The 22,924-nt window shown below is 51.2% G+C and overlaps 2 protein-coding genes across 4 annotated transcripts; both read left to right on the top strand.

The window, feature by feature from the left end:
* The first annotated feature begins 145 nt into the window (after nucleotides 1-145).
* Nucleotides 146-16,741, top strand: Nlrx1 (NLR family member X1). Of its 3 annotated transcripts, none has more exons than XM_038324040.1 (10): nucleotides 146-239; nucleotides 3,104-3,225; nucleotides 3,739-3,808; nucleotides 4,173-4,261; nucleotides 4,949-5,568; nucleotides 6,561-7,382; nucleotides 12,291-12,886; nucleotides 13,778-13,864; nucleotides 14,971-15,222; nucleotides 15,701-16,741. In XM_038324040.1, the coding sequence occupies exons 2-10, from the start codon at nucleotides 3,156-3,158 to the stop codon at nucleotides 16,020-16,022; spliced, it is 2,928 nt and encodes a 975-aa protein (XP_038179968.1). In that variant the 5' UTR covers nucleotides 146-239; nucleotides 3,104-3,155; the 3' UTR covers nucleotides 16,023-16,741. The 3 variants fall into 3 exon arrangements, with proteins under 3 accessions (XP_038179968.1, XP_038179966.1, XP_038179967.1); XM_038324038.1 differs by lacking the exon at nucleotides 146-239 and adding an exon at nucleotides 511-766; XM_038324039.1 differs by lacking the exon at nucleotides 146-239 and adding an exon at nucleotides 803-1,399.
* Pdzd3 (PDZ domain containing 3) lies at nucleotides 16,440-22,526 on the top strand. Its single transcript, XM_042054712.1, has 10 exons — nucleotides 16,440-16,729; nucleotides 18,742-18,920; nucleotides 19,235-19,446; nucleotides 19,711-19,900; nucleotides 19,990-20,126; nucleotides 20,297-20,501; nucleotides 20,704-20,900; nucleotides 20,990-21,196; nucleotides 21,306-21,506; nucleotides 21,721-22,526. Exons 1-10 carry the CDS (start codon nucleotides 16,440-16,442, stop codon nucleotides 21,748-21,750), a joined length of 1,848 nt encoding a protein of 615 aa, XP_041910646.1. The 3' UTR covers nucleotides 21,751-22,526.
* The last annotated feature ends 398 nt before the right edge of the window (nucleotides 22,527-22,924 follow it).

Here is a 22,924-nt window from a genome sequence, read left to right as displayed (position 1 = left end):
TACTCGAGCCTTGGGTGTTGCTTGAATGGAAGGGATGAGGGTGGGGGTTTTTAGGGCCCGGAAGTCCCAGGGCTAAACCATGACTGGATGTCAAACAGGAAGAGCAGGTTGGAGTAGGAACTGTTTATCAGTCCCCAGTCTTCCTTCCTGGCCAAAGTTACCAGAGGTCCCCCCAGAGGTCTTGGGGCTGAATGACACAGAAAGGAGGACCCAAGAAGGGCTTAGTCTTGTGCGTGGAGGTAAGCTACGGTTGTGACCAGGAAGAGAGGTCAGGAGGCCCTGGGGATGAATATCTCAGAGTGAAGAAGGCTTAGACCTGGAGCTCTTGTTCTGACTCATCTACTTCCAAATGGGACAACCTGCGCTAGTCATTTCACCCTTCTGCGCTTCCGAGCTTTCATCTGAAAAATGGGCGTTATCAACAAATTCAAACTGGGAGGTGGAGATGAGGTCATCAGCTGGGCCTGACGCTTGGGAACCTGCAGGGGGCAGTACGGGAACCCGGGTCCTAGGAGGGCCGGGTGGGGCCGGAGCCCTCCCCCGGTGCGGGTTCCTCGGGCCCCCTTCGGCTGGTGTCCGCTCTGTGCGCGTTTTGGTGCCCTGCCGGGCGGGATGCCAGAGTGGGCCGGGCTGCGCGCTGGCTGACTTCGGGAGGCGGGCTAGGCGTGCAGTGCAGAGTGAGCCGGGGACGCTGGGAGCCAGCGGGAGAAGCCGGCTTCCACCCCTCCGGGCCGCGGCGACGGGCACCAGGGCCTGGGCAGCCTGGGTAAAGGCCTAGCTGGCTCGATCGCTCCTCCAGTCCCCGCTTGGGCTGCTGCGATGGGCCGGGGAAGCAAGAGTCGGGCTGCTGGGTCGCGGGAGTGGGCAAGTGGCATTGGGAGTTCTGCCGGAGCTTGGGCGCTGACTGTGGGCCTCTGGCAGCTTCACTTTACTCCCTGAAGCCAAGTAGAAGTGGGAGAGCTGTTGGTGGGGGAGCTCTGCAACTTCTTGTTGCTCCCTACTTTTGATTAGTGTCATGACAACTGTTTGGTTAGATAGTTATCCTAAACCCTGCGTGTCTTATCTTGACTCTGGACCTGGAGCTGATGCCAATATGAGATATGCCAGGTTTTCAGGTCCTTTCTCTAGGCCCCGTGACTCCTGTGCCCAGCCTAATTAACAGCCTAGCCAGCTCCTGCTCTGGCTAGCCCTACTAAAGCAGGTTACTCAACGCAGCCATTTCCCAAGTTTGCCCCCTCTTTCAGCCCCAGTGTCAGTGAGGAAGGCCACGACAGGATAGGAGCACAGGCATGCCAAATGGCGGAGGGGGCCAGAAGATACTGGGAGAGAGTACCTTGAGCAGAATCTTCGAAGTGTCTGGGATTCTGCTAAAGCAAAGTGTCTGAACTGAGTTAGGCAGGTGAGAGCAAGAATCCAGTAGTCCTGGAGGATGAGGAGTGGGCTGGCGGCAAACCTAGGAAAATCGCTTGTGTGGGCCTGGGATTTGTAGCTGTAAAATAGCATAAATTTAGGGCGTTGGTTTCTGCAGGGAATGAGGGGTCGGAATAGGCCAAGAGTGTGAAGGCCCAGAGACCTTGAGGAAGTGGGGTCCTGTAAGACTTGGAAGGATCCGAATAAGTTCTGGGGTGATGGTGGGCTGACACACAGCAGTAGGTCGTCGGGAGGCATCTGTAAGACTGTCTCCACTCCTGAAGGGAAAGAGAATTCAAAAAAAAAAAAAAAAAAGCCAGGAAATACAGTATGAATCCAGAGTTTGGAGGAGCTCTTGTAGTAAGTAACTGACAAGGGGGACTGATGAGGCCAGGTTGGCCTGAGTGAAGTATGAGCATATCCTCGCATCAAGCAGGAAGTTCATTCACACATTCATTGATTATTTATGCCAACCTTAAAGGTGACTTACATAAAAGTCAGAAGATAAAGTGATAAAACCATTAAAACTCAGCTCAAATGATCTGATGGCTGGGGCACAAAGGCAGAAGGGAATAAACAGTGATGAGTGGGGGGGGGGGAACCTAGGCTCAGAAAAGGAGCTGGAAGTGAGCACAATACCCCTGTCTGAGCTTGCTAGCAGTCAAGCCAAATAAAACCCAAAAGCAGCTGATCGGACTGGAAGTCTGGACAAAGGCAGCTGTGAAACCTCAGCGGGGAGGCAGGAGGTGGTAGGAGATGAAATGGAATCTTTCAGGCTGGGATTATTCTTGCTGAGGAGAGCTAGAAGCCAGGCCACCCTTTCAAACATGCTGATATCTGAGGACAGGTATAGCCTCCCTTGGGAGATGTCTCCTTCTTAGATGCTAGGGGTAAGGTCTGGAGAGGGTGTGTGTGTGTGTGTGTGTGAGTGAGAGGGAGAGGGGGGGGGAGGAAGAGAGGGAGAGAGGGAGAGAGAGAGAGAGAGAGAGAGAGAGAGAGAGAGAGAGAGAGAGAGAGAGAGAGAGAGAGAGAGAGAGAGGGAAAGGTTTGAGGCGCCACCTGGTGGTGATAGCCATACATTCATTGTTTTGTTTTTCAGTTTGCATTATTGGTTGTTCTTAAATTTTCTTTCTTTTTCTTTATTTCTTCTTCTCCCTCCTCCCCTTACTTTTTTCTTTCTTTCTTTCTTTTTTTTTTTCGAGACAGGGTTTCTCTGCAGCTTTAGAGCCTGTCCTGGAGCTAACTCTTGTAGACCAGGCTGGTCTCGAACTCACAGAGATCCGCCTGCCTCTGCCTCCCAAGTGCTGGGATTAAAGGCGTGTGCCACCACCGCCCGGCCCTCCCCTTACTTTTTGTTTTTCGAGACAGTGTTTCTCTGTGTAGACCCGGCTGCCTTGGAACTCACTCTGTAGATCAAGCTGGCCTTGAACTCACAGAGATCCTCCTGCCTCTGAGTCCCTAGTGCTGGAATTAAAGGCATGTGCCACCACCACCTGACAAGTTTTTCTTTTATACATTTATTCATTTGTTTATTGTGTGGGGTGTGTACAAAGGTCAGAGGACAACTTTCTGGAGTATTTCTCTCCTTCTACCCAGTGTTCCTGGGATTGAACTCAGGTCCTCAGCGTTGGTAGCAGGAGCCTTTACACAGCAAACCATCTTGCCAACCCCATTCACACTATTCTTTTTGCAGGGGAACCAGAAAGAAGGCGGTTCTAATTGTTCCAGGCTCTGACTTTCCTAGGATGAGGTGGGGCTGCCATTTGCCCAGGACCTCTTGGGGCTCAGGTCTGGGAAGAACATCCCGGCTATCAGGTAAGCAGGAAACTCAGATTTGTTTTGACCCCTCCTTTCTGCTTTCAGGGTCCAGATGGTGCTTCCAAAAAAGGAGGGATCCAGACACGAGGTGCGCTAGTCCTCGCTGTGTGGTACTATAGCTGGTGTCCTTGGGCATGTCACCTCACCTCCCAGAGCCTCTTTTACCCATCTTTAGACAAGGGTGCTGAGTGGGCCCCTTCTCACTGTATCAATCTGATTCTTCACCCAAGACGTTAGCGGCGTGTTGGCTGTGTACCAGACCGTGGATTAGGTTCTTGGTGTACAATTGTGACTAAAACCAGATGTGAGCCCTGTGCTCGTGGAGGGGAAATGGATGATAATCAAATAATCATATGGCTAAATAGAAGATTATGTAACAACTGCTATTTAGAAATAGCACATGCTACTGTAAGAGCAAATCGGAGGGGATCTGATATCAGTGTTGGGGTGTGTATTAGTGGGGCGATGTGGATGGGATCTGCAGATGCCGCCTCTTTCTTCTCTCTGTAGATGAGCATATCTCCTTCCTGACCCACTGGAGTTGGCCCTTTAGAGGGGTGCATCCTCTTAGGCCCGCTAGGTGAGACTTGGGTGTATCGTACCTCAGAGCACAGACAGACATAGCTATCTCAGGCAATGGGAATGGTTGGAATGTGCTGTTGGGAGAGAGGGTGGGCCGGTAGGGAGGCAACGTCCCTGGCATCTAGAGGAAGCTGGCTTAGATTGGTTATGTAGGTACACATAACATTGGGGAGTGGGATAGAGCTGGCAGAGGTCAATGTCCCAGGCAGGCAGCCATTACGGCTGGAGGGGCCAGGCCCCGATCCTAGGTCAGGGTAAGAGTCAGGGTCTCAGCTTAGAAAGTGCAGACTGGACTGGACTAAACCTATGCCAGGGTTGAGCTCAGTTCTAAACTCCAGATCATTCCATGTCTTTGCTTGCAGAGCCTTTATTCGTCACCATGGAAACTCAGCAGACAGTGTTCCCCCACCAGGGAGGCATGGACAGCTGTTCAAGAGCATCTCGGCTACTGGTAAAGAAGGGGTGTGGACAGGAGAGGACCTGGAATGGAAGGAGGGAGAGAATGAGGAAGGCCAGGAGATCTATTATTGTCATCTACTGGTGATCCTTCCCTTCCTGTCCCCTTCCCTCTCATCGTCTGTGCATCACTGGTCCTGTGCACATGGGCCACACACAAAGCACTTACAGAGACATTCTCTCCCTACCTTCAGCAATCTCGGGTCCAGTAGCCAGGTTAAGACTATACAGAGAGGGCTGGAGAGATGGCTCAGAGGTTAAGAGCATTGCCTGCTCTTCCAAAGGTCCTGAGTTCAATTCCCAGCAACCACATGGTGGCTCACAACCATCTGTAAAGGGGTCTGGTGCCCTCTTATAGCCTGCAGGCATACACACAGAATATTGTATACATAATAAATAAATAAATAAAAAAAAGACTATACAGAGAGAAAGTCAGGAAGTCAGTCAGCCCAGGCTCTGCATAATTTATTCAGAGGCTCCCTATTTTCTGTCATGAGGCTTCTAAACCTTCCGAGTAATCTATCGGTTAAAGGAGTTCTGTGTGCCCATACTAAAATGGGTTCCTGTATCCCTGAGCTCTGTTTTGACTCCTTACCCTGATATACAAGCACCTTGGCTGGGCCAGAAGAATTAGCATCTTCAGTCGCTTGCCTTGACCCATTCCCTTTGCTTTCTCATCCAGAAGCCATCAAAAGGCATCGCCGGAACCTCATGGAGTGGTTTAGCCGGTTGCCCAGAGAGGAGCGTCAGTTTGGACCGACCTTTGCTCTAGACACGGTCCATGTTGACCCTGTGATCCGCGAGAGCACCCCAGATGAGCTGCTTCGCCCATCCGCAGAGCTGGCCACAGGGCATCAACGAACCCAGGCTGGGCAGCCCCCACTGGCCCTGTCTCAGCTCTTTGACCCAGACGCCTGTGGGCGCCGCGTGCAGACAGTGGTACTGTACGGGACCGTAGGTACCGGCAAGAGCACATTGGTACGCAAGATGGTCCTGGACTGGTGTTATGGAAGGCTGCCTGCCTTTGAGCTGCTCATCCCCTTTTCCTGTGAGGACTTGTCATCCCTGCGCTCGAGCCCGGCTTCCTTGTGCCAACTTGTGACCCAGCGTTATACACCCCTGAAGGAGGTACTGCCCCTGATGACTGCTGCTGGATCCCGCCTGCTCTTTGTGCTCCATGGCCTGGAGCGTCTCAACCTTGACTTCCGGTTGGCAGGCACAGGGCTTTGTAATGACCCAGAGCAACCCGGGGCACCAGCTGCCATCATGGTCAACTTGCTCCGCAAATACATGCTTCCTGAGGTGGGTTGCCCATTGCCACACTCTGCCACTGCTGCCCCTTAACCTGCTCCATAGGGAATTTTATGTTCTTGGCCGATGTGGTTGTTGTGCAGTACCTAGGTTAGTTCACCCTTGACCCCTCCACTTCCTAACTGTGTGAGCCTGAGCAAGTCATTTACTGTAGTGATGAGCTGTGGGCAGGCTTCCTGCCGCCCTACTCATGGCCGCCCGGCTCCTGGCCACCGGCTAGCTTATGCCTCGAAATAACAACACACAAACTGTATTCTTTTAAACACTGCCTGGCCCATTATTTTCTGCCTCTTACAGAAAATAACTTGACTAACCCATATCTAATAATCTGTGTAACACTACGAACGGTGTCTTACCAGGAAAGTTTCAGCATGTCTGACCTGGCAGCTGGCTTCATCGCATCTCTCTCAGAGAGGAGAGGCAAGGCAGTCTGCCTAACTTAGGAGAGGCGTGGCATCTGACTGAGCCTTCTACCTCACTTCCTTCTTCCTGTTCTATCTACTCCACCCACCTGTTTTCTAACCTATTAGGCCAAGCAGTTTTCTTTATTAATTAACCAATGAAATCAACAGATTGATAGAAGACCCGCCTCCATCAATTTACCTTCCCAAATGTCTGTGTCCTTGTTCTGTATGGGTTAAGTGAGATACCATATTAAGAGCTTAGCTCAGTGCCTGGGGCCATAGTAGATAATCAGTAATTAGTATTGATACTTTTTCTGGAAAGGTTCTCATTGTGTAATTTTAGCTGGCCTGGCACTCACTGTCTTTACTAAGCTGACCTTTGACTCACAGAGATCCACCTGTCTCTGCCTACTGAGTGCTGGGATTAAAGACGTGCCACTGTGCACAGAACTGTGAGTTATAATATTGATAATTATGGTCCCCTTCATTATTGGATGGTCCATCTTTAGGGGCTTGAGACTATCAGGCTTCTTGAGATGCAGAAGTTTCTCTCATGACCTTTAACCCTATCCTTCTCAGGCCAGCATTCTGGTTACCACTCGGCCCTCGGCCATTGGCCGTATCCCTAGCAAGTATGTGGGCCGCTATGGTGAGATCTGCGGCTTCTCCGATACCAACCTGCAGAAGCTCTACTTCCAGCTCCGCCTTAACCAGCCTGATTGTGGATACGGTGCAGGGGGTGCAGGTGTCTCAGCCACACCGGCTCAGCGGGACAACCTGATTCAGATGCTGTCTCGAAACCTGGAGGGGCACCACCAAATTGCCGCTGCCTGCTTCCTGCCCTCCTATTGCTGGCTTGTGTGTGCAACCTTGCACTTCCTGCATGCTCCTACACCTGCTGGCCAGACCCTCACAAGCATTTATACCAGCTTCCTGCGTCTGAACTTTAGTGGGGAAACACTGGACAGCACCCACCCCTCCAATTTATCCCTGATGGCCTATGCAGCCCGAACTATGGGAAAGTTGGCCTACGAGGGGGTGTCCTCCCGAAAGACCTACTTCTCTGAAGAGGATGTCCGTGGCTGCCTGGAAGCTGGCATCAAGACAGAGGAAGAATTCCAGCTGCTGCAGATCTTCCGACGAGATGCCCTGAGGTTTTTCCTAGCCCCGTGTGTGGAACCAGGACACCTGGGTGCCTTTGTATTTACTGTGCCCGCCATGCAGGAATACCTGGCTGCCCTCTACATTGTACTGGGTTTACGCAAGACGGCCCTGCAGCGAGTGGGCAAAGAAGCGGTTGAGTTTGCGGGCCGTGTTGGGGAGGATGTCAGCTTGGTACTGGGCATCGTGGCCAAGCTGCTGCCCTTGCGGATTCTGCCTCTGCTATTCAACTTGCTCAAGGTAAAGATCCCTGCCCGCAAAACACACACTAACACACACACATACACATCAACACAAACCCAACACACATCCAATACCACCCAATACACACCTACCAACACATACCAACACACACACCAATGCACACGTGCGCGCACACACACACACACACACACACACACACAAACACACACTCTCTCCTTGCTCCTTCCTCCCAGGATTCCAGACTGCCTCATGATCTGTATACACTTCTTGCTCTTCTCCCAGTGGGGAGGGGCTGCCTCTTGTATACATTGGAATCTTCTGGAAATTTGGTTTTTAGTGGAATTGAGGTCTAAGGAATGGGGAGAAAGAAGCCACAGTAAGGCTTGGGGAATAAGAGGGAAATTGAGGTTACAGGGACTTTTGAAACAATCCCACATGGATTTCTAACAAGGGTTTCTTTTCTCTTCCCTCCCTCCCTCCCTCCCTCCCTCCCTCCCTCCCTCCCTCCCTCCCTCCCTCCCTCCCTCCCTCCCTCCCTCCCTCCCTCCTTTCTTTCTTCCTTCCTTTCTTTCTTTCTTTCTTTCTTTCTTTCTTTCTTTCTTTCTTTCTTTCTTTCTTTCTTTCTTTCTCCCTGCGGCTGGGAGGTCATGGCAGTCCAGTTTGCAGGCCCAGAAATGTCTTACTTTTCTTTTCTTTCAGTGGTGCTGGAGATTGAACCCAGGGCCTTGCAAGTGCTAGGCAGCATTTCTACCACCAAGCTACATCCTCAGTAACCCCAGGCCCAGAAACTCAATTGTGTCTGCTCCTTCAGGGGAGATTAGGCCCCAGGAGCAATGACTCATCCTAACTCAATCACCGGAGACAGGTTTATAAAGCAGATGCCATTTATTCATTTGTACCGGGAGGATGAATGACATAGGTAATTGGTTTAGGACAGTCCATCCTGGCTGCCGGTCCACTCTAGGAACCAGCCAATAGGCCTGAGAGCGATGCCACGAGCCGAGCCAGGCGGATATGGGATGTTCCTGGGGGGGATGGTGGGAGCCGGTCTTGCTGATGTCTGCCAGATGCTTCACTGCTTCTTCCTTTGTTTGCAAATCAGCCCTAGAGGTCTGGAGAGGAGACACTGCTCCAATCTCTGTCTGTCTTGAGGACACTGGGCTGGAGAGATAGCTCAATGGTGAAAAGGCTTGCAGTGCAAGCATGAGGATTCAGTTTGGATCTCCAGAACCCATGCAAGTGCTGAATGGTTGTGGTGGACCACACAGAATCCCACCTCCGAAGGCTGAGATACAGGGATCCCTAGAGCAAGCTGGGCAGTGGGCGCTCAGTCTGATTGAGAGACCCTGCCCCCCAAAGCAAGGTGAAAGGGTGATTGAGGATGATTCCTGGGGTTAGTCTTGGGCTTCTACATACACATACATGCAATCTCACACACACACACACACACACACACACACACACACAGTCTCACACCCCTCTCTTCTGAGCTGGGACTCTACACACAGTCTCACCCTCCCACACACACACACACACACACACACACACACACACACACACACACACACACACAGAGTCTCCCACTCTTCTATACACACACACAGTCTCACCCTCCTACACACACACACACACACACACACACACACGCACACGCAGTCTCACACCCCTCTCTTCTGAGCTGGGACTCTACACACGCCTGGCGATGCTCTGTCACTGACCTGCATTCTCAGTCCTCTTCATGACGGCCCTATTGATTCATCTTCACACAATGATATTATCTGGTCTTGTTCCCGGATCAATATTGGGTACTGTCACTTCTGTGGCAAGAACCTCACATTTAGAAAAGGAACAATAAGCTGGGCAGTGGCACCACACACCTTTAATCCCAGCACTTGGGAGACAGAGGTAGGCAGATCTCTGAGTTTGAGACCAGCTTGGTCTATGGAGTGAGTTCCTGGACAGCCAGGGCTACACAGAGAAACCCTATCTTGAAAAACCCCTGCAAAGCAAAAAAGAAAAAAAGAAAGAAAAGAAGGAAGGAAGGAAGGAAGGAAGGAAGGAAAGAAGGAAGGAAGGAAGAAGGAAGGAAGGGGAAGGAAGGAAGGAAGGAAGGAAGGAAGGAAGGAAGGAAGGAAGGAAGGAAGGGGAAGGAAGGAAGGAAGGGGAAGGAAGGAAGGAAGGGGAAGGAAGGAAGGAAGGAAGGAGATGATGAACAACAGTGGAGACTACCAAACAGCCTCATGTTTCTTTGCCAGGATGGGAGGTGACATAGCAACCCTCCCCACATGTCATTCATTTCTCTGTCAAATATTTCAGTACTTGCTGTGCACTGGGCAATGTGTTAGGTTTGTTGGAGAAATCAATTAATGACTTTGCAGGTTCCTGCCTTTTCTGGTTTTTATAAACCAAACACAAAAGTCAACATGCCTACATAATGAAAAATGATAAAAGAGTGTAAGAAAAGTTCTGATGGTCTAAGAGAGATAATCGAACCTGGTTTGAGCAGTCAGGAAAACCTTCTGGAAGAGCATTTAAACCGATTTCTGTAGGATTAGTCAAGAGGACAATTGGGGTGGGAGGAACTTTAGCAAGCAGCATCATGGAGGCGCTGGAAAAGGGGGGCCTCCACACTGTGGGGGAGCCTCTGCACTGTGCGGAAGGGAGCAGAGGGAGCAGGGGTGGAGGCTCAGGATGCCAGCACTGAGGTTGGCAGGGGCGATCACACAGGACCATGAAGCAGCAGGAGCCACATCAATCATGGTTGCTGGGATGATCCGGATGATGACAACTGTTGATATATTCATAACACCCAGCCTACTCTCCAACAGCGTGGCTTAACATTCAGCCCCTTGCATCTGCTGTCTGTGTATGCATTCTGCTGCAGATTGCAAGTGTTGGAACGATATATAGTGGCGTGTGTTTCTGATCCTAGAACTTGGAAGGTGGAGGCAGGAGGATCAGTAATTCAAAATCATCTTCAGCTATATAGAGATTCCAGGTCTAGCCTGGGACACAAGATCCCATCTCAAGAAGACAAGAAGAAGATGGGGAGGAGGAGGAAGAACAAGAGCAGGAGCAAGAAACTATTTGACTATCAGGGCCTAGTGGCACCTGCCTCTACTCCCAGTACCCTGGAAGCCAACTGAGGAGGACCTGGTGGTCAGGGCTAATGTGGACTCCAACAGTAAGAGCCTGTCTTTGGTTATTTTTATTTTTTATTTTATTTTTTAAATTTTTTTATTTTATTTATTTATTTATTTATTTATTTATTTTTGTTTTTCGAGACAGGGTTTCCCTGTAGTTTCTAGAGCCTATCCTGGAACTAGCTCTTGTAGACCAGGCTGGCCTCAAACTCAGAGATCCGCCTGCCTCTGCCTCCCGAGTGCTGGGATTAAAGGCGTGCGCCACCACCGCCCGGCCTATTTTTATTTTTATCACGACTGTATTTCTCTGTACAACCTTGGCACTGGTACTTGCTCTGTAGACCAGGCTGGCCTTGAACTCAGAGGCCCACCTGCCTTTGTCTTCTGAGTGCTGGGAGTAAAAGTGTGTGCCACCACTGCTGGGTAAGAGCATGTCTTAAAAAAAAAAAAAAGGTAGAAGAAAACATTTGAAAAAAGATTGTAGAGCATTGGAGAGATGGCTCAGCTCTGGAGAGGACCTGAGTTCAGTTCCCAGAATCTATGTTTAGTGGCTCACAACCACCTATAACTCCAGGTCTGGGAAGGCCAAACCTCCTCTGGTCTCTTCAGGCATCTGCATTCATGTGCACGTACCTACGTGCATACATATAATTAAAAATAAAATGAATCTTTAAAAGAAATGCAAGGGACAGGTTGAGGCAGATGACTCCCTGGTTAAGAGTACCTCTTCTTTTTTTTAATATTTACTCATTTATTATGTATACAATATATGCCTGCAGGCCAGAAGAGGGCACCAGACCTCATTACAGATGGCTGTGAGCCACCATGTGGTTGCTGGGAATTGAACTCAGGACCTTTGGAATAGCAAGCAATGCTCTTAACCACTGAGCCATCTCTCCAGCCCCAAGAGTATTTCTTCTTGCAGAGGACCTGGGATCCATTTCTAGCACCCACATGGTAGCTCACAACCATCCATAACTCCAGTTCCAGAGGATCCAATGTCCTTTTCTGACCTCCACAGGCACCATACATACACGTGGTGCATACCTGCAGGCAAAACACTCATGCACATAAAATAAAAAATAAAATAAATCATTTTTTAAGATGCATCTGGGGACTGTGGCTCCACAATAGAGCATGTGATTAACATGTGTGAAGCCCTGGGTTCAATCCTCTGCCCACACAAAAGGTATCTGTATTAAACATATATAGGTCTTTTTCAACACAATGTAGTGCTGTTTATTTAGCATAAATAATTACCACATAATCATTCTATATTTAGCATTTACAATGTGTTAAGTGTTATAAATAATCCAGAGATTATTTGATATAGTTAGGTGTGCATAGATTATATATAAATACTAGTTTTACATAAGGGGCTTGAGTATCCTGACGCATCTGATATCCACGAGCTATCCAAAACTGACCCCTTGTGGGGGTACAACTGCAAGTATTCCTTCTTCCCCACCACCTTCTGGACTGGGAAATGAATAGGTGCTTAGGGAAAAGAAGGAGGTCCCTAACGTCTGGAGTGCATGAAACACGTGTTTGAGAGATGACCCTAGAAAAGTCCATTAGGGGCCACATTATGAAAAGTTTCCTATTCCAGACTAAATATTTGGGGTTTGCCTCTCAACCAGTAAGGAGCCATAGAGGGTGGCAGAGAAGGAGGAGTAGTGTGATCTGGCCAATGGCGTTCTGAGTTCGAGGGACGATCCCAAGGTTAGAACAGCTAGAGGGAGCTGATTGGATGTGTGGAATCCGTGGTTAATCCACACCCCCTCCCATACTTCTTTTCCAGGTGGTTCCACGAGTGTTTGGGCGCATGGTGAGTAAGAATCGGGAGGCGGTGGCGCAGGCCATGGTGCTGGAGATGTTCCGGGAGGAGGATTACTACAATGACGATGTTCTGGACCAGATGGGTGCCAGCATCCTGGGTGTGGAGGGCCCCCGGCGTCACCCAGATGAGCCCCCTGAGGATGAAGTCTTTGAGCTCTTTCCCATGTTCATGGGGGGACTTCTCTCGGCCCACAATCGGGCGGTGCTGGCTCAGCTTGGCTGCCCCATCAAGAACCTGGATGCCCTGGAGAATGCCCAGGCCATCAAGAAGAAACTGGGAAAGATGGGTCGGCAGGTGCTGCCCCCCTCTGAGCTTCTGGACCATCTCTTCTTTCACTATGAGTTCCAGAACCAGCGCTTCTCAGCTGAGGTGCTGGGCTCCCTGCGCCAGCTCAATTTAGCAGGTGTGCGCATGACGCCGCTCAAGTGCACAGTGGTGGCCGCAGTACTAGGAAGTGGAACGCATCCACTGGATGAAGTGAACTTGGCTTCCTGCCAGTTGGATCCTGCCGGCCTACAGACTCTCATGCCTGTCTTCCTGCGGGCCAGGAAACTGGGGTGAGGACTAATCCTTAGGTACACTCATGAAGGGAAGAGGGGGTTGGATAAGTAGCCGGGCAGAGAAGGCGCTAGGGAGTCCAAATGAATGAAGAAAGGCCAGGGGACAGTGTATGAGTTTGCTTTCTGTTGTTATCACAACACCTGAGGTTAGGCCTAATCCCAGCATTTAAAAGACTGAGGCAGGGGGAGTACTGTGAGTTTGAGTTCAGCTTGAGCTACAATGGCTGGAGAGATGGCTCAGTGACTGCTCTTCCAGAGGTCCTGAGTTCAATTCCCAGCAACCACATGGTGGCTCACAGCCATCTGTAGTGGTATCTGATGCCCACTTCTGGAGAAGAGGCATACATGCAAATAGAACACTCAGTCATACATAAAATAAATACATAAGTCTTAACAAAAGACTTTGTCTCAAGGAGGAGAGAGGAGTTTATAGTTTTGGAGGCTAAAGGTTCATCTCATGAAGGCCACCGAGGCTGCGTTTCAACATGGCAGAACAGAGAAGGAAACAGCTGTGTGCGGAGAAGTCCAGGCACACGAAGGAGGCTTGCTGGACAACCACCCACTCTGGGTGGGAACCAGTCCCTCCAGGTTCAGCCAGTCTGCTCCATGAGCAGATCCCCTACCTGATCCTCAAACCAGGCTCCGTCTCTCAAGGCCCTACCTCCCTGCAGTACAACCATAAGCCTCCATTCATGGCCCCCGATGGAGCAGACCACAGCAGAGTTGGATGGAAAAGGTGCGGGCAGAGCAACAGGAGCAGCGTGAGGGAAGAAAGGTGTTGATGGCAGGAAGCAGGCTAGTGAGGGAGAGGCAGGGTCCATAGGAGGACTCCGTGCTCAACCGCTTTTCCTGTCTCGCGCCTCCCCTCTGGCCACCCTTCTGTTCCAGGTTGCAACTCAATGGCCTGGGCCCCGAGGCCTGCAGGGACCTCCGAGACCTGCTGCTTCACAGCCAATGCCAGATCACCACTCTGCGGTGAGTGTCCTGGGGAGAAGGGGGGGTGGGAGGGGGACTGGGGGGAGGCCTCGGACATGGTGAGCACCCTGCCTCACAACATGGCTGGCACAGGCCTGCTCTGGCTCTAGAAAAGAGGTTGTCTGGGCCCTGGTTAGCTTCCTGCCCAGGTCCATTACAAGCAACAGAAAGGAGCAAGGTGGTAACACATGCCCTTAACCCCAGCTCTCGGGAGGCAGAGACAGGCAGATCTCTGATTTCAAAGTCAGCCTTGTTCTACGGAACAAGTTCCTGCAGGGTCTACAGGACAGTCAGGACTCTGTCCCTCAAAAAGAAACAAAGAAAGAGTAATATAAAGAAAGGAGCAAGGAAGACACCAGGAGTGGGTGCTGAGAAAGCCTTGCTCCTGGCTAATATTAGCCTCGGGGACAGGAAAGCTGCAGCAATTCCTGAGCCAGTTGCCTGGCAACAGAGTCCCGTTCCCTGCAGACTCACCATCACGCTGGATACTCTCTAGTTGCTTCCAAGTTGTTGGCTGATTTCCTAGGAGCCCAGATGCCTGGGGGTCCTGGCTCCTGATTAGAACCAGGAGAGGTGGGCGAGGAAGAAGAAAGGCTGGTTCAGAAGGTAGAAGAGGCTGCTGCCAAGCCTGACAAACTGAGTTTAATTCCCAGGACCCACAAGTTGCTTGGAAGGAAAGAACCAGTTCTTGCAAGCTGTCCTCTGGCCTCCGTAGCTTCCTCCCTCACCTCACACTCGCAGGCACACATGCACAAAATAAGTAAATGTGGTTTTTTTATGGGGGGGGGCAGAAAGATGGTGGAATTAGACAGCATGGAAGACCAAAGACTGGGGAGGCAGTAAAGGAAGGTGTAAGAAGGGCACTAATAAGGAAAGAAGAGGGGAGGGAGTCAGGAAGCAAGAGAAATAGAAAGGAGGGGGAAGAGAAGCCTGCTTCCCCTGACTCCCCCTCCTGGGTAAGGGCCATTCCTCATTTCACCGCCCCTTCTTCTGGGCCCCATTTCTGCTTCTCCAACCCACACGAACCCCCCTTTGGCCAAAGTCCTAACACCCACTTTGGGTATCTACAACGCTTTACCTCCACCCTTGCCTTGCTGTGGTCATAGGTTGTCCAACAACCCACTGACAGCAGCAGGGGTTGCCTTACTGATGGAGGGGCTAGCAGGAAACACCTCGCTGACACACCTGTCCCTGCTACACACGGACCTCGGAGATGAGGGGCTGGAGCTGCTGGCTGCCCAGCTGGACCGCAACAGGCAACTGCAGGAACTGAACGTGGCCTACAACGGTGCTGGGGACGCAGCAGCTCTGGCCTTGGCGAAGGCCGCTAGGGAGCACCCATCTCTGGAGCTGCTGCAGTAAGTCCTGGCTGGTCTCCTGCCCCCAGACCCCTGCCCCGCTTTCCCCTCTCCTCACTATGTTCTTCCTACCCAGGGAGTGCTCTGGACCCAAGCCTGCCATCTGTGTTCCCTTTCTTATCCTGGTTTACCCAGTGCCAAGCCAGTGCTCTGTGATTGTCCCTTAACCTGATTCCCTACCACCGTTTCTCCCAGGGACTGCTGTCCCTGGTCACACTAAATGTTTCCATCGGCTTCTACCTCTGTCTCTGGATTACTGAAGATTCTTTTTGTGATGCTAGGGAGTGAACCTAGGGATTTGTGCAGGCTAAGCACTCTACCACCTAAGCTATGTCCCCAGCTCTTGTTATAGAGGCTTGGCCCCCCCACTCGCCAGCCTGAAGGGAGCTATAAGGCTTCCTGGTTCTCTCTCTGTCTATCCACCTTGGGTCTTCTCAAAACCCCAATGAATGACATCCTTCTAACCCTTTCCCACCAGCCTCTACTTCAATGAGCTGAGTTCAGAGGGTCGCCAGGTCCTGCGGGACTTGGGAGGCTCGGGCGAAGGTGGTGCCCGGGTTGTGGCCTCGCTGACAGAAGGAGCGGCGGTGTCTGAGTACTGGTCAGTGATCCTTAGTGAAGTTCAGCGCAACCTCAACAGCTGGGACCCGACCCGGGTCCAGAGCCATCTCAAGCTATTGCTTCGGGATCTGGAAGACAGTCGGGGCGCCACCCTTAATCCTTGGCGCAAGGCTCAGCTGCTTCGAGTGGAAGGCGAGGTCAAGACCCTTCTGGAGCAGCTGGGAGACTCTGGATGCTGAGACAGTGACAGCTGTGACCTAGCTGTGGGACCACTGGATCCAAACCCTTTCCTCTGTGGCTTCCTGGCACGCACAGCTCCTTCCAGAAGATCTGCAGTTAAAGCAATAGATACAACTGTGCTGCCCCAACCCACAAATATATCCAGGACCCAAGCTAGACTTCCCATGGTCAAAGGTCAAATGTGGTGAACTGATGCTCTGGTGCTTGGCTAGGATATTGAGCATGTCTTTTTTTTTTTTTTTTTTTTGACAGAGTTTCTCTGTGTAAAGTCCTGGCTATCCAGAACTGCTTGGTAGATCAGACTGGGCTTGAACTCACTTAGATCCCCCTGCCTCTGCCTCCCAAGTGCTGGGATTAAAGGTGTGTGGCACCACCACCCAGCGTCACTTCTTTTTTCTAGAAGGACTAAGAAGAATATGACACATGAGTGGCCAAATTTCCCTGTGGCCCCACCACCGCCGATCTTGTCTCTCCTTCCTCTGATTGTGTTACCAAGGGGCACACCTCTCATGCTTGCTATGCTGGGGGATCTGCCACCCAGCAGCTGTATAGATGACTTCCCATTCCTGCCTTATGCTCACTTCTGGACACAAAATGCCCTCACACTGGTGCTTTTTCCAGCCTCGTGTCCTCTGAACAACATAGGTATCGACGGCTCCAAGTCCACTAGAGATAAGTGTGCTCACCTTGCTGCTATTAAAAAGCTGTGTGTCTTCCACTCCTTGTGATCCCCTGTTCCTTGCCAAGAAAAGGTTAGTCTGGTTTACCTTCTATTGAGGATAGTTCCTGGCCTCTAGACTCAAAGGCAGTAGTATTGGTGGAGTTTTAGTACTGATGCCTGGGCTCTGGCAGCCCTAACAAGCTGAGCTCTGCCACTAATCTTGGATAAACTATTTAAAAAGAGAATAGTGAAAAAATAGAGAAAGGCCGGAGAGAAGGTTCAGCAGGTTGAGAACTCTTGCTGCTCCTCCAGAGGGCAGGAGTTGTATTCCCAGCCACCACATGGTGGGGGAGCTCACAACCACTTAAACTCCAGCTGCAGAGAATCCAACACCCTCTCCTGGCCTCTGGGTGACCCTCTCACATTCTCTCTCCCTCTCATACCACACACACACACACACACACACACACACACACACACACACACAAACACTTTTTTTTTGAGACTGGGTTTCTTTATGTATCCTTGGCTGTCTTGGAATTCAACTCCATAGACCATGCTGATCTCAATTAGAGTTTATTTGCCTCTGTCTCCCGAGTGCTGGGATTAAAGGCATGCGCCACTAACTCCTGGCTATAAATACATATATTTAATTTAGAAAAGTGGCCGGGCAGTGGTGGTGCATGCCTTTAATCCCAGCACTCAGGAGGCAGAGGCAGGTGGATCTCTGTGAGTTTAAGGCCAGCCAGGTCCACAGAGCAAGTTCCAGCACAGCCACGGCTATTACACAGAGAAACCCTGTCTCAAAAGAACGAAACAAAACAAACAAACAATCTTAGAAAAGTGGAGAAAGGAGATTTCTCTCAGGTGGCCATATCAGGAAGATATGGCCTCCTCCACCCTTCAACTCATCTTTCAGGATCCTGACCTGGAATTTAGGTTCAAATACAGTGAGGGCAAAAGATATGTGTATAAAACAGTCGTGTCAGACTGTGGTCTCCAACCACAATAAAGAACTGGGTTACTGACTCTGCTCTAGTTTGTCCTGTGCGGTGGTTTGACAAATTGTCAGAACTGTGTGACACCTCTTCTTGGGAGATAAGTTCTGGCTGGCATCAGGGAGGGAGGGCTCCATCTTTTTCTCTTCCCCAGCTTCAGATTCCTGGAGAAATTCCAGTTCTTTGGGATCCACTGTTTGAATAGTCTGATAGCCAAAGGGAGAGACACCAATATCTTTAGATAATTTTGTTGCTGGAGGGGCTGTGTGTAAGACCCTGGGATAAGGTTGTCTGCGCTGGCCTTAGCATTCCTATCACCCTTTTTGTTTTTACTACCCCCAGCTTGGAATTCCAATGACCAGTGAGCTACTTTTTTTCTGGACGTAAGAACAGCTGGGTCAGTTAGAGGCTCTCTCGAGAAAGGTAGGACCCAGGACTGAGGGCAAAAGAAACGTAGACACACACTTTCCAGAGAATAAGGCCCTTTGCTGTTAACCATTACCCCATTGCTTCCTTGCAGCGTCTTCAAGGAGGCGTGACTCAGGAGGGGGCAGGTGGGAGGGTCAGCTGGTTAGAATGACCCTTGTCCCTACTCTTAAGTCCTGGGTCACTGATCCAACTATGGAGGCAACTGCAGGTAGGAGGGGAGATGTCCTCGAAAGGGGACTCTGGGGCAGCGGCAGAGGGGACAGATTTAGGATCTTTTGGGTCTAGGACACACTTGGTATTGGGGTTTGTAGCTCTGAGGCAAACAGACAGAACGAAAGAGGAATGAGGTGAGCATGTGTGCCTATCTTCCTGGTCCACACCCTGTGCTGATAGGCTTAGATTTACGTGCCAAAGAACTGGGAAGAGAAATAAAGGAGACTCAACAGCCCTGTGTGTGAAGATAGCGGAGCAGAATGACAGGGTTTGGGGGTTCTCCTAAGCCCTTTCAGGTTTTTGTTATGGAAGTCCCATCTTGGGGAGGAATGTGTCTCTACTCTTACCCCTCTTTGTCCAGCAGATCTTCGAGACACGGCCATGTTAACTCTGTAAGTAGTGTGAGGGTTGAAGAAGAATTAGAGAGGGAGGCTCTCAACTGTCCATCAGCACCTCCGGTAGGACCTGGGACCCCAGTCCAGCTACACACTTCTCTTACGTGCCTCTCCTGCCTCCTTACAGGAAGTTTAAATTTAATCCAAGGCTGGGCATTGACAATCCTGTCCTCTCCCTGGCTGAAGACCAGGCTCAGTCTGGTAACCTCCTCACCCCTGGCAACGATTACCTTTCCCTAAAGACATTACAGTGCCACACAGCCTTCTGTCTCCTTGGTAACCGCTAGCTGACTCCCTCTGATATCAGCAACTGAGCGGAGGAGGTAGAGGGGGCAGCTCTCCCTTGGCTTTAGTCACCTGGCCCATGCAGCGTCCATTCAGCTATAAAGCCCAGGCTCTCCCTGGCTGGAAGCCACCCAGTCCTGACAGGAGGCAGAGGCTACCAGTCATTTGATGGTCCTGTACTTGAACTGTGCCCCCCTCCCTTTTGGTTACCTACCCACCTCCTCCTCCAGATCCCTGGAACCTGCAACGGCCTCGCTTCTGTCTGCTGAGCAGAGAGGAGCAGAAGAACTTTGGGTTCCATCTGCAGTACCAACTGGGCAAGGCTGACCATGTGGTGTACAGGGTGGATCCAGGCTCCTCTGCCCAGCGCCACGGTCTCCAGGAAGGAGACCGGATCCTAGCGGTGAACAATAACATTGTGGACCATGAGGACTACGCCATGGTGAGGCTGGCCCGGGACTCCTTGTGGAACAGAGGAACATTCCATAGCACTTCTGAGAGGAAGAGGAGTCTGACATTTGCCTGGGCACTCTAATGCATGGGCCAAGCCTCACTCTCCCTAGACCCCATGACTTGGAGGTGCCCAACTAGAAAGATTTGATAAAGGCACCTACAGAGCTGATTTCTACAGTGAAAATACAAGTTCTAATGGGTCCTGGGATTTCACCAGTGGGCGAACCTCTCTCACTCCCATGTCCTTTCATAGGTAGTGCGCCACATCCGGGCCAGTGGTCCCCGGGTATTGCTGACAGTCTTGGCACAGCATGTGCATGATGTGGTGCGTGCTCAGCAGGGGAGCGATGCCTTCCTTTGTCCTACCCTAGGATCGGCAGTCAGGCCCCGGTTGTGCCACGTAGTAAAAGATGAAGGTGGCTTTGGCTTCAGCATCACCCACGGTGAGCTTAGGGGCCGAGATGGGGCAGTCAGGGATGGGAAACCCAGTCTCTGCATGCAGTAGACTGGAAGTTCCTTTGTCTGCCTTTAGGATGTCGGGGTTCTTTCTGGCTGGTTCTCAGTTCCGGAGGAGCCGCTGAGAGGGCAGGGGTGCCCCCTGGGGCCCGGCTGCTAGAAGTGAATGGGGTCAGTGTGGAGAAGTTCACTTCCAGTCAGCTCAGTAGGAAGGTAACCCCACCTCCTGACCTGAGGGTCTGTCTATGCCACCCCTCTTTTATTCTCTATAGTTTGTGAGAGGCCCGTCTTCATCCTTGGGCCTGGGAGGAGGTGCTGAGGAGATCTGCCTCTCTATCCCCATGCTGATGGCCAGCTCTTAAACTCTTCCTGGGTCCCCACAGCTTTGGCAGAGTGGCGATCAGGTGACTCTGCTGGTGGCAGCGCCGGAGGTCGAGGAACGGTGTCGTCAACTGGGAATGCCTCTTGCTGCGCCCCTGGCAGAGGGCTGGGCACTGCCCGCCAAGCCCCGGTGTCTAAACATAGAAAAAGGGCCTCAAGGCTTTGGCTTCCTGCTCCGGGAGGAGAAGGGCCTGGACGGTTGCCTCGGTAAGTGGCAGCCCTAGGGGTGGGTAGGAACTGGGCCTTAGGATGGTCATACATACTCAGTTGCACACTTCTCGGTGATCTTGAGAGGTGCCCCAGTCTGAGCCACAGCCCTTGGGCATCCTCTCATGTACTATGGGGTTAGTCCCTGGGAGAGCATGGGGATGAGCCAGGGAGGAGCAGTGATATGTCGTCTATGTCCTAGGGCAGTTCTTATGGGAGGTGGACCCAGGACTGCCAGCTGACAAGGCTGGCATGAAGGCTGGGGACCGCCTGGTGGCTGTGGCTGGGGAAAGCGTGGACGGGCTGTGTCATGAGGAAACGGTGTCCAGGATCCGAGCACAGGGCTCTTGCGTCTCCCTCACTGTCGTCGATCCTGAGGCTGACCGCTTCTTCAACATGGTGCGCAAGTGACCGGGTTAGGTAGGGGCGGGTGGGGATGGAGCAAGGCTCAAGTGCCACGGGTTTGCTCTGTCTGCTCCCCACCCCAGGTACGGCTGTCTCCCCTCCTCTTCTTGGAGAACACAGAGATTGCTGCCTCCCCTCTGGCAGAAACCAAGGACTTTGCAGCTGAAGACATAGTTGAGCCTTCTAGCCCTGTGGGCTCCCGCCAATGCTTCTTGTACCCTGGGCCCGGAGGTGGCTATGGATTCAAGCTCTGCTGTGTGGCCAGTAGGCCTTGTCTCTTCATTTCCCAGGTGCCTTGGAATCTTTCCATCACCTATCACCTACCTTCCTCTGCCTGCCTGCATGCCCAGCCTTAGAACACATAACAAATGCTTCCGTGTGTTCCCCCTATGCTGCCAGGTGACCCCAGGAGGCTCAGCTGCCCGCGCGGGGCTGCAAATGGGAGATGCAGTTTTGGAGGTGAATGGATATCCTGTGGGTGGAGACAACGACCTGCATAGGCTTCAGCAACTGACTGAGGCTGAACCACCCCTCTGCTTGAAGCTGGCAGCTAGGACTCCGCAGGACTTGGAAGCCTGGATCTCCTCGGAGTCCGGAAAGGTGAAATCAAAGAGACAGACGGAACTGTGAGAAGGGCAGAGAGGAGGGTTGCTGGGTAGAGCTGAGAGGGGTGTGCAAGAGGGAACTGTAGGCCATAGGAGGTGGGACAGAAGGATCCTGAAGCAAGTCCCATTCCTGAGCAGTCCGAGCATGTTGGGGCAGGAAAATGAACTCTTCCGGTCCCAGACTGACTCTGTCCTTCCTTTCTGTGTAGGACTGGACCCTGCCCTCAGAGCTGCTATAGGATACCCCTGCTTGGCACAGATTTGCCTAGTGGCTTTCCTACCCTTGCTCTGCACCCTGAGGTGGCAGAAGCCAGGAATGGTCTCTCCAAGCAGGAAGCAGGAGCTGGAGGATTCAGATACCACTGATTGCAGGACTTCCAGTGTCTTCTTCCATTCTCATGAGCCTACCTCCAGCAGAGAGGCGTGGGCAGAGACCTCAGGCAGGCTCATGAGGGAGCCCAAGTCTCCACAGGATGTTATGGAGAAGTTTTGAGGACCTGTGCTGCAAATATGAATTTCTGCTCAAGAAAGTGATGCTGTGGAGCCTTTTAGCATCAAAGCCACCGAGAACTCAGGCTAGCTATGATTCTAGGGTTATACGGCATGAGGATTTGGATATCAGCTATATTTTTCTTCTGTGGACACCTTAGAAACTTGGGAACTGGTTCCTGGCCACTGTAATGTCCTGTTACTGTCTTTCCCAGTGGGCTGGTGAGATGGCTCAGTTGGTAAAAGGGCTTGCTGCTAAGCCTGACAACCTGAGTTCGATCCCCAAAACCCCATGGTAGAAGGAGAGAACCATTTCCAGGAAGTTGTCCCCTAGCCTCCATATGAGCACCTTAGCACGCCACTGTCCAAATAAATAAGTAAATATATATATATGCACACATATGCAGTCTTTCCATATATATCTGGCTTTGTGTTTTTGTTGGTGAGGATAAACCAAGGTAGTTTAAAGGAACCAAAAGTGTTCCAGGCCTAAGGGAATGGGATCTAGCTTCTGTAGGAGAAGCTTTAGAACTTTGTCCATTTCTTTTTCTTTCTTTCTTTCTTTCTTTCTTTCTTTCTTTCTTTTTCTTTTCTTTTCTTTTCTTTTTTTTTTTTTTTTGAGACAGGGTTTCTCTGTGAAACAGTCCTGGCTATCCTGGAACTCACTCTGTACACCAGGCTGGCCTCAAACTCACAAACTCACAGAGACCCACCTGCTTCTTTCTCCCAAGTTGGGATTAAAGGTGTGTACCACCACACAGCCTTTTTTAAAAAAAATAAATAAAAGATTTATTTATGTATTTTATGTATATGGATACTTTGTCTGCATGTACATTTGCACATCAGAAGAGGGCACAAGACAGTTGTGAGCTGCCATGTGGGTGCTGGGAATTGAACTCAGGACCTTCAGAATACCAGTGAGTG

Source organism: Arvicola amphibius, chromosome 3 (genome assembly GCF_903992535.2).
Source record: "Arvicola amphibius chromosome 3, mArvAmp1.2, whole genome shotgun sequence".
Lineage (NCBI taxonomy): Eukaryota > Metazoa > Chordata > Mammalia > Rodentia > Cricetidae > Arvicola > Arvicola amphibius.
Note: the sequence above shows the minus strand (reverse complement) of the source record. Positions and strands in the feature narration are given on the sequence as shown.